The following is a 12868-nucleotide window of genomic DNA, read 5'->3' as shown; positions in this document are numbered from 1 at the left end:
ACACTTTTCACAAGAAGACGAGAGAATAATACCAAACATCACACTTTTCACAAGAAGACGAGAGAATAATACCAAACATCACACTTTTCACAAGAAGACGAGAGAATAATACCAAACATCACACTTTTCACAAGAAGACGAGAGAATAATACAAACATCACACTTTTCACAAGAAGACGAGAGAATAATACCAAACATCACACTTTTCACAAGAAGACGAGAGAATAATACCAAACATCACACTTTTCACAAGAAGACGAGAGAATAATACCAAACATCACACTTTTCACAAGAAGACGAGAGAATAATACCAAACATCACACTTTTCACAAGAAGACGAGAGAATAATACCAAACATCACACTTTTCACAAGAAGACGAGAGAATAATACAAAACATCACACTTTTCACAAGAAGACGAGAATAATACGAAGACGAGAGAATAATACAAAGCATCACACTTTTCACAAGAAGACGAGAGAATAATACAAAGCATCACACTTTTCACAAGAAGACGAGAGAATAATACAAAGCATCACACTTTTCACAAGAAGACGAGAGAATAATACAAAGCATCACACTTTTCACAAGAAGACGAGAGAATAATACAAAGCATCACACTTTTCACAAGAAGACGAGAGAATAATACAAAGCATCACACTTTTCACAAGAAGACGAGAGAATAATACAAAGCATCACACTTTTCACAAGAAGACGAGAGAATAAAAGCATCACACTTTTCACAAGAAGACGAGAGAATAATACAAAGCATCACACTTTTCACAAGAAGACGAGAGAATAATACCAAACATCACACTTTTCACAAGAAGACGAGAGAATAATACCAAACATCACACTTTTCACAAGAAGACGAGAGAATAATACCAAACATCACACTTTTCACAAGAAGACGAGAGAATAATACCAAACATCACACTTTTCACAAGAAGACGAGAGAATAATACCAAACATCACACTTTTCACAAGAAGACGAGAGAATAATACCAAACATCACACTTTTCACAAGAAGACGAGAGAATAATACCAAACATCACACTTTTCACAAGAAGACGAGAGAATAATACAAAGCATCACACTTTTCACAAGAAGACGAGAGAATAATACAAAGCATCACACTTTTCACAAGAAGACGAGAGAATAATACAAAGCATCACACTTTTCACAAGAAGACGAGAGAATAATACAAAGCATCACACTTTTCACAAGAAGACGAGAGAATAATACAAAGCATCACACTTTTCACAAGAAGACGAGAGAATAATACAAAGCATCACACTTTTCACAAGAAGACGAGAGAATAATACAAAGCATCACACTTTTCACAAGAAGACGAGAGAATAATACAAAGCATCACACTTTTCACAAGAAGACGAGAGAATAATACAAAGCATCACACTTTTCACAAGAAGACGAGAGAATAATACAAAGCATCACACTTTTCACAAGAAGACGAGAGAATAATACAAAGCATCACACTTTTCACAAGAAGACGAGAGAATAATACAAAACATCACACTTTTCACAAGAAGACGAGAGAATAATACAACAAGAAGACATAATACAAAGCATCACACTTTTCACAAGAAGACGAGAGAATAATACAAAGCATCACACTTTTCACAAGAAGACGAGAGAATAATACAAAGCATCACACTTTTCACAAGAAGACGAGAGAATAATACAAAGCATCACACTTTTCACAAGAAGACGAGAGAATAATACAAAACATCACACTTTTCACAAGAAGACGAGAGAATAATACACTCACACTTTTCACAAGAAGACGAGAGAATAATACCAAACATCACACTTTTCACAAGAAGACGAGAGAATAATACCAAACATCACACTTTTCACAAGAAGACGAGAGAATAATACCAAACATCACACTTTTCACAAGAAGACGAGAGAATAATACCAAACATCACACTTTTCACAAGAAGACGAGAGAATAATACCAAACATCACACTTTTCACAAGAAGACGAGAGAATAATACCAAACATCACACTTTTCACAAGAAGACGAGAGAATAATACCAAACATCACACTTTTCACAAGAAGACGAGAGAATAATACCAAACATCACACTTTTCACAAGAAGACGAGAGAATAATACCAAACATCACACTTTTCACAAGAAGACGAGAGAATAATACCAAACATCACACTTTTCACAAGAAGACGAGAGAATAATACCAAACATCACACTTTTCACAAGAAGACGAGAGAATAATACAAAACATCACACTTTTCACAAGAAGACGAGAGAATAATACAAAGCATCACACTTTTCACAAGAAGACGAGAGAATAATACAAAGCATCACACTTTTCACAAGAAGACGAGAGAATAATACAAAGCATCACACTTTTCACAAGAAGACGAGAGAATAATACAAAGCATCACACTTTTCACAAGAAGACGAGAGAATAATACAAAGCATCACACTTTTCACAAGAAGACGAGAGAATAATACAAAGCATCACACTTTTCACAAGAAGACGAGAGAATAATACCAAACATCACACTTTTCACAAGAAGACGAGAGAATAATACCAAACATCACACTTTTCACAAGAAGACGAGAGAATAATACAAAGCATCACACTTTTCACAAGAAGACGAGAGAATAATACCAAACATCACACTTTTCACAAGAAGACGAGAGAATAATACCAAACATCACACTTTTCACAAGAAGACGAGAGAATAATACAAAGCATCACACTTTTCACAAGAAGACGAGAGAATAATACAAAGCATCACACTTTTCACAAGAAGACGAGAGAATAATACAAAGCATCACACTTTTCACAAGAAGACGAGAGAATAATACAAAGCATCACACTTTTCACAAGAAGACGAGAGAATAATACAAAGCATCACACTTTTCACAAGAAGACGAGAGAATAATACAAAGCATCACACTTTTCACAAGAAGACGAGAGAATAATACAAAGCATCACACTTTTCACAAGAAGACGAGAGAATAATACAAAGCATCACACTTTTCACAAGAAGACGAGAGAATAATACAAAGCATCACACTTTTCACAAGAAGACGAGAGAATAATACAAAGCATCACACTTTTCACAAGAAGACGAGAGAATAATACAAAGCATCACACTTTTCACAAGAAGACGAGAGAATAATACAAAACATCACACTTTTCACAAGAAGACGAGAGAATAATACAAAGCATCACACTTTTCACAAGAAGACGAGAGAATAATACAAAGCATCACACTTTTCACAAGAAGACGAGAGAATAATACCAAACATCACACTTTTCACAAGAAGACGAGAGAATAATACCAAACATCACACTTTTCACAAGAAGACGAGAGAATAATACAAAACATCACACTTTTCACAAGAAGACGAGAGAATAATACAAACATCACACTTTTCACAAGAAGACGAGAGAATAATACCAAACATCACACTTTTCACAAGAAGACGAGAGAATAATACCAAACATCACACTTTTCACAAGAAGACGAGAGAATAATACCAAACATCACACTTTTCACAAGAAGACGAGAGAATAATACAAAGCATCACACTTTTCACAAGAAGACGAGAGAATAATACAAAGCATCACACTTTTCACAAGAAGACGAGAGAATAATACAAAGCATCACACTTTTCACAAGAAGACGAGAGAATAATACAAAGCATCACACTTTTCACAAGAAGACGAGAGAATAATACAAAGCATCACACTTTTCACAAGAAGACGAGAGAATAATACCAAACATCACACTTTTCACAAGAAGACGAGAGAATAATACAAAGCATCACACTTTTCACAAGAAGACGAGAGAATAATACAAAGCATCACACTTTTCACAAGAAGACGAGAGAATAATACAAAGCATCACACTTTTCACAAGAAGACGAGAGAATAATACAAAGCATCACACTTTTCACAAGAAGACGAGAGAATAATACAAAGCATCACACTTTTCACAAGAAGACGAGAGAATAATACAAAGCATCACACTTTTCACAAGAAGACGAGAGAATAATACAAAGCATCACACTTTTCACAAGAAGACGAGAGAATAATACAAACATCACACTTTTCACAAGAAGACGAGAGAATAATACCAAACATCACACTTTTCACAAGAAGACGAGAGAATAATACAAAGCATCACACTTTTCACAAGAAGACGAGAGAATAATACCAAACATCACACTTTTCACAAGAAGACGAGAGAATAATACCAAACATCACACTTTTCACAAGAAGACGAGAGAATAATACCAAACATCACACTTTTCACAAGAAGACGAGAGAATAATACAAAACATCACACTTTTCACAAGAAGACGAGAGAATAATACAAACATCACACTTTTCACAAGAAGACGAGAGAATAATACCAAACATCACACTTTTCACAAGAAGACGAGAGAATAATACCAAACATCACACTTTTCACAAGAAGACGAGAGAATAATACAAAGCATCACACTTTTCACAAGAAGACGAGAGAATAATACAAAGCATCACACTTTTCACAAGAAGACGAGAGAATAATACAAAGCATCACACTTTTCACAAGAAGACGAGAGAATAATACAAAAGCATCACACTTTTCACAAGAAGACGAGAGAATAATACAAAGCATCACACTTTTCACAAGAAGACGAGAGAATAATACAAAGCATCACACTTTTCACAAGAAGACGAGAGAATAATACAAAGCATCACACTTTTCACAAGAAGACGAGAGAATAATACAAAGCATCACACTTTTCACAAGAAGACGAGAGAATAATACAAAGCATCACACTTTTCACAAGAAGACGAGAGAATAATACAAAGCATCACACTTTTCACAAGAAGACGAGAGAATAATACAAAACATCACACTTTTCACAAGAAGACGAGAGAATAATACCAAACATCACACTTTTCACAAGAAGACGAGAGAATAATACAAAACATCACACTTTTCACAAGAAGACGAGAGAATAATACCAAACATCACACTTTTCACAAGAAGACGAGAGAATAATACCAAACATCACACTTTTCACAAGAAGACGAGAGAATAATACCAAACATCACACTTTTCACAAGAAGACAGAGAAATACAAAACATCACACTTTTCACAAGAAGACGAGAGAATAATACAAAGCATCACACTTTTCACAAGAAGACGAGAGAATAATACAAAACATCACACTTTTCACAAGAAGACGAGAGAATAATACAAAGCATCACACTTTTCAAAGAAGACAGAGAATAATACAAAGCATCACACTTTTCACAAGAAGACGAGAGAATAATACAAAGCATCACACTTTTCACAAGAAGACGAGAGAATAATACCAAACATCACACTTTTCACAAGAAGACGAGAGAATAATACCAAACATCACACTTTTCACAAGAAGACGAGAGAATAATACAAAGCATCACACTTTTCACAAGAAGACGAGAGAATAATACAAAGAAGACATAATACAAACATCACACTTTTCACAAGAAGACGAGAGAATAATACAAAGCATCACACTTTTCACAAGAAGACGAGAGAATAATACAAAGCATCACACTTTTCACAAGAAGACGAGAGAATAATACAAAGCATCACACTTTTCACAAGAAGACGAGAGAATAATACCAAACATCACACTTTTCACAAGAAGACGAGAGAATAATACAAAACATCACACTTTTCACAAGAAGACGAGAGAATAATACCAAACATCACACTTTTCACAAGAAGACGAGAGAATAATACCAAACATCACACTTTTCACAAGAAGACGAGAGAATAATACCAAACATCACACTTTTCACAAGAAGACGAGAGAATAATACCAAACATCACACTTTTCACAAGAAGACGAGAGAATAATACCAAACATCACACTTTTCACAAGAAGACGAGAGAATAATACCAAACATCACACTTTTCACAAGAAGACGAGAGAATAATACCAAACATCACACTTTTCACAAGAAGACGAGAGAATAATACAAACATCACACTTTTCACAAGAAGACGAGAGAATAATACAAAGCATCACACTTTTCACAAGAAGACGAGAGAATAATACAAAGCATCACACTTTTCACAAGAAGACGAGAGAATAATACAAAGCATCACACTTTTCACAAGAAGACGAGAGAATAATACAAAGCATCACACTTTTCACAAGAAGACGAGAGAATAATACAAAGCATCACACTTTTCACAAGAAGACGAGAGAATAATACAAAGCATCACACTCACACTTTTCACAAGAAGACGAGAGAATAATACAAAGCATCACACTTTTCACAAGAAGACGAGAGAATAATACAAAGCATCACACTTTTCACAAGAAGACGAGAGAATAATACAAAGCATCACACTTTTCACAAGAAGACGAGAGAATAATACAAAGCATCACACTTTTCACAAGAAGACGAGAGAATAATACAAAGCATCACACTTTTCACAAGAAGACGAGAGAATAATACAAAGCATCACACTTTTCACAAGAAGACGAGAGAATAATACAAAGCATCACACTTTTCACAAGAAGACGAGAGAATAATACAAAGCATCACACTTTTCACAAGAAGACGAGAGAATAATACAAAACATCACACTTTTCACAAGAAGACGAGAGAATAATACAAAGCATCACACTTTTCACAAGACGAGAGAATAATACAAAACATCACACTTTTCACAAGAAGACGAGAGAATAATACCAAACATCACACTTTTCACAAGAAGACGAGAGAATAATACCAAACATCACACTTTTCACAAGAAGACGAGAGAATAATACAAAACATCACACTTTTCACAAGAAGACGAGAGAATAATACAAACATCACACTTTTCACAAGAAGACGAGAGAATAATACAAAGCATCACACTTTTCACAAGAAGACGAGAGAATAATACAAAGCATCACACTTTTCACAAGAAGACGAGAGAATAATACAAAGCATCACACTTTTCACAAGAAGACGAGAGAATAATACAAAGCATCACACTTTTCACAAGAAGACGAGAGAATAATACCAAACATCACACTTTTCACAAGAAGACGAGAGAATAATACAAAGCATCACACTTTTCACAAGAAGACGAGAGAATAATACAAAGCATCACACTTTTCACAAGAAGACGAGAGAATAATACAAAGCATCACACTTTTCACAAGAAGACGAGAGAATAATACAAAGCATCACACTTTTCACAAGAAGACGAGAGAATAATACAAAGCATCACACTTTTCACAAGAAGACGAGAGAATAATACAAACATCACACTTTTCACAAGAAGACGAGAGAATAATACCAAACATCACACTTTTCACAAGAAGACGAGAGAATAATACCAAACATCACACTTTTCACAAGAAGACGAGAGAATAATACCAAACATCACACTTTTCACAAGAAGACGAGAGAATAATACCAAACATCACACTTTTCACAAGAAGACGAGAGAATAATACCAAACATCACACTTTTCACAAGAAGACGAGAGAATAATACCAAACATCACACTTTTCACAAGAAGACGAGAGAATAATACCAAACATCACACTTTTCACAAGAAGACGAGAGAATAATACCAAACATCACACTTTTCACAAGAAGACGAGAGAATAATACAAAGCATCACACTTTTCACAAGAAGACGAGAGAATAATACCAAACATCACACTTTTCACAAGAAGACGAGAGAATAATACCAAACATCACACTTTTCACAAGAAGACGAGAGAATAATACAAAGCATCACACTTTTCACAAGAAGACGAGAGAATAATACAAAGCATCACACTTTTCACAAGAAGACGAGAGAATAATACAAAGCATCACACTTTTCACAAGAAGACGAGAGAATAATACAAAGCATCACACTTTTCACAAGAAGACGAGAGAATAATACCAAACATCACACTTTTCACAAGAAGACGAGAGAATAATACAAAGCATCACACTTTTCACAAGAAGACGAGAGAATAATACAAAGCATCACACTTTTCACAAGAAGACGAGAGAATAATACAAAGCATCACACTTTTCACAAGAAGACGAGAGAATAATACAAAACATCACACTTTTCACAAGAAGACGAGAGAATAATACCAAACATCACACTTTTCACAAGAAGACGAGAGAATAATACAAAACATCACACTTTTCACAAGAAGACGAGAGAATAATACCAAACATCACACTTTTCACAAGAAGACGAGAGAATAATACAAAACATCACACTTTTCACAAGAAGACGAGAGAATAATACAAACATCACACTTTTCACAAGAAGACGAGAGAATAATACAAAGCATCACACTTTTCACAAGAAGACGAGAGAATAATACAAAGCATCACACTTTTCACAAGAAGACGAGAGAATAATACAAAGCATCACACTTTTCACAAGAAGACGAGAGAATAATACAAAGCATCACACTTTTCACAAGAAGACGAGAGAATAATACCAAACATCACACTTTTCACAAGAAGACGAGAGAATAATACCAAACATCACACTTTTCACAAGAAGACGAGAGAATAATACAAAGCATCACACTTTTCACAAGAAGACGAGAGAATCAAACACTTTTCACAAGAAGACGAGAGAATAATACAAAGCATCACACTTTTTACAAGAAGACGAGAGAATAATACAAAGCATCACACTTTTTTTCACAAGAAGACGAGAGAATAATACAAAGCATCACACTTTTCACAAGAAGACGAGAGAATAATACCAAAGCATCACACTTTTCACAAGAAGACGAGAGAATAATACAAAGCATCACACTTTTCACAAGAAGACGAGAGAATAATACAAAGCATCACACTTTTCACAAGAAGACGAGAGAATAATACAAAGCATCACACTTTTCACAAGAAGACGAGAGAATAATACCAAACATCACACTTTTCACAAGAAGACGAGAGAATAATACAAAGCATCACACTTTTCACAAGAAGACGAGAGAATAATACCAAACATCACACTTTTCACAAGAAGACGAGAGAATAATACAAACATCACACTTTTCACAAGAAGACGAGAGAATAATACCAAACATCACACTTTCACAAGAAAATACCAAACATCACACTTTCACAAGACGAGAGAATAATACCAAACATCACACTTTTCACAAGAAGACGAGAGAATAATACCAAACATCACACTTTTCACAAGAAGACGAGAGAATAATACCAAACATCATCACACTTTTCACAAGAAGACGAGAGAATAATACAAAGCATCACACTTTTCACAAGAAGACGAGAGAATAATACAAAACATCACACTTTTCACAAGAAGACGAGAGAATAATACAAAGCATCACACTTTTCACAAGAAGACGAGAGAATAATACCAAACATCACACTTTTCACAAGAAGACGAGAGAATAATACAAAGCATCACACTTTTCACAAGAAGACGAGAGAATAATACAAAGCATCACACTTTTCACAAGAAGACGAGAGAATAATACAAAGCATCACACTTTTCACAAGAAGACGAGAGAATAATACAAAGCATCACACTTTTCACAAGAAGACGAGAGAATAATACCAAACATCACACTTTTCACAAGAAGACGAGAGAATAATACAAAACATCACACTTTTCACAAGAAGACGAGAGAATAATACCAAACATCACACTTTTCACAAGAAGACGAGAGAATAATACCAAACATCACACTTTTCACAAGAAGACGAGAGAATAATACAAAACATCACACTTTTCACAAGAAGACGAGAGAATAATACAAAGCATCACACTTTTCACAAGAAGACGAGAGAATAATACAAAGCATCACACTTTTCACAAGAAGACGAGAGAATAATACAAAGCATCACACTTTTCACAAGAAGACGAGAGAATAATACAAAGCATCACACTTTTCACAAGAAGACGAGAGAATAATACAAAGCATCACACTTTTCACAAGAAGACGAGAGAATAATACCAAACATCACACTTTTCACAAGAAGACGAGAGAATAATACAAAGCATCACACTTTTCACAAGAAGACGAGAGAATAATACCAAACATCACACTTTTCACAAGAAGACGAGAGAATAATACCAAACATCACACTTTTCACAAGAAGACGAGAGAATAATACCAAACATCACACTTTTCACAAGAAGACGAGAGAATAATACCAAACATCACACTTTTCACAAGAAGACGAGAGAATAATACCAAACATCACACTTTTCACAAGAAGACGAGAGAATAATACCAAATTTTAACTATGTATTGATGGATTTAGCTAAAGAAGGCAATTATGATTTGAATATAAATCAGTGATGTCGAGAAAGCCCACTTGTAGAGAAAAATATATATGTTAAAACATGTGGTCAGCTTCCGGTCAGTTACCTCTTTCCTTCTTTGTGAACCTGATGATGTCCAGAGCAGTTTAAAACGTTGTTCGCTTCTCTACGTAAAATATTTTATCAACCCAATCGAGCCGTTTTTACATATATATTTTGAACATGACTGTTATTACAAATGGAAAATATAAGAGATTCCAATTTATTCTTTCACAGCAGCCAGACTACTGGAAAACTGCAAATTTACAGAATCCTGTACTTTTTATGACGAGAATACGATATGTAACGAAGGGGTATGTCGTTGTGAGCAGGGATTTATAAATCATGTCGTAGCAGGGGAAGAACTCTGCATTCATAGTGAGTATTAACTTGTGAAATACACGTCTACAATAAAATCACGTGACGTCGATGTAGCAACAAAAAATATTGTTTCTTTTTTAGTTTCGCGCAAAGCTACTCGAGGGCTATCTCTGCTAGCCGTTCCTAATTTAGCAGTGTAAGACTAGAGAGAAGGCAGCTAGTCATCACCACCCACCGCCAACTCTTGGGCTTCTCTTTCACCAACGAATAATGGGATTGACCGTTACATTATAACGCTTTCACGGCTGAAAGGTTGAGCATGTTTGGTTTGATAGGGATTCGAACCCGCAACTCTCGGTTTAAGACTAGAGCACCTTAACCATCTGGCCATGCTGGGCCAGGTTAAAAAGGTAGCCCAAGAGTTGGCGGTGGATAGTGATGACAAGCTGCTTTCCCTCTACTCTTACACTGCTAAATTCGGGACGGCTAGTGCAGATAGCCCTGGTGTAGCTTTGCGGGAAATTTACAAAAAGAACAACAAAGCCTAATATTATGAAACAGTAATTGTTATATTCTGTACCCTGTCCATTCTTTTTACTAAAGTTTTATTACGTTAATAGTGCGTTAAAGCTTCTAACACTCTTTTATTGCAGTACAAACAAAAGGTAAATGAATTGAGGTCGACTGATTTTTACCTCATGTTACAGGCCCGGCATGGCCAGGTGGTGAAGGCACTCGTAATCCTAGGGTCGCAAGTTCGAATCTCCGTCACACCAAAAGTGCTCGCCCGTTCATCCTTGGGGGCGTTATAATGTTACGGTCAGTCCCACTATTCCTTTATAAAAGAGTAGTCCAAGAGTTGGCGGTGAATGGCGATGACTAGCTTCCCTCTCTCTAGTCTTACACTGCTTAATTACGGACTACTAGCGTAGATAGCCCTCGTGTAGCTTTGCGCGAAATTCAAAACAAACCAATCCAATCCTCATGTTGCAAGATCTCGTGCATAATGTTCGACATGGTGTTTAATAATAAAATAAATTCTGTTTAATCTTTGATTAACAAAAACATAATAATTAACAGAAATATAAGGGATGCTAATAAAAACACTAAATTTTTACAGACACATAAAACACAAACAGTTTGAAAAGAAAAATATATCAACACAGAATATCAATTGTTTAAGAACAGTTTTAACCTATCATAAGATACACCTACTAACAACAAGTAGATTGTCTTTGAATTTCGCGCAAAGCTACTGGAGGGCTATCTGTTGCTAATTTTGAAGTGAGAGGCAATAGAAATGACAATCAGTTAAACATCCATCGTGAATTCGTGGACTAATCTAACTAAACAGTGGGATTTGACTGTCATTCCTATAACGTATCCACGACCTCAAAGTGCGAAACTCGGTTTTTATTTCAATTTTTTTGGTTTGTTTAGAATTCAGTACAAAGCTACACAATGGGCTATCTTTGTTCTGCTCACCACGGAATCAAAGCCGGATGTAAGCGCTGTGCCACGGGTGGGCTTTTATTTTTAACAGTAACGGGTCGCGAACCAAGGAGTAACAGGAATAAAGCTGTCGAAATATTTTAATTCAAAGACATATAATTAACTGTTATAAATACAGAATGAATTGCAAGTACGCAAAAGTATGAATGGACAAGAATTATAACGCTGAAATTTAGAGTTCGATCCTTTCAGTGGACACAACTCAGTAACTTCTGTTCAATTTTACTACAGATATCTGGATACATCAAGACAATTATTCTGTTGATTGTGATAATCTAATATGTCGTATAACAATTAGCTATAGGATATAGATCATTCTATTTGAAAACATACGATAAGTAACATACAACTTTTCACAGCAAATTTAAGTTACAAAAATGTAACTGTCTATAAATATAGCAAAGTCTTGTTATACGACTGATTAAACAATTATGTATTTGCTTTTCAGCTGGAACAAACGGAATCCTGGGAAGTCCCGGCATAACCACTGTTATAATAATAGTTTTAGGTGTTATGGCCGGAACCATTCTATTTTGTTTTATTCTCACACTGTTCAACAGGTAAGGTTGGATTTGTTTGTTCTCGAAGTTAGGAAGCTTTATTAATTAGAAAAACAAACTTAATTTTTATGTATTTTTTTAGATTAGGCACACTGATAACCTTTACAATCTACAGTCACG

At 35.1% G+C, this 12868-nt stretch overlaps 1 protein-coding gene across 1 annotated transcript in view; it reads left to right on the top strand.

Annotated features, from left to right (window-relative positions):
* Positions 1 to 12868, top strand: part of LOC143248199 (uncharacterized) — a 129169-nt gene that overhangs the window by 102318 nt on the left and 13983 nt on the right. Inside the window, exons 3-4 of the mRNA XM_076496631.1 lie at positions 10593 to 10733; positions 12637 to 12748. Coding sequence (XP_076352746.1) covers positions 10593 to 10733; positions 12637 to 12748 — 253 coding nt within the window. The remainder of the gene's footprint in view (positions 1 to 10592; positions 10734 to 12636; positions 12749 to 12868) is intronic.

This window comes from Tachypleus tridentatus, chromosome 4, assembly GCF_004210375.1.
Source record: "Tachypleus tridentatus isolate NWPU-2018 chromosome 4, ASM421037v1, whole genome shotgun sequence".
In the NCBI taxonomy this organism is placed as follows: Eukaryota; Metazoa; Arthropoda; class Merostomata; order Xiphosura; family Limulidae; genus Tachypleus; species Tachypleus tridentatus.
The sequence above is the reverse complement of the archived record's forward strand: the minus strand, read 5'-3'. Positions and strand labels throughout refer to the sequence as shown.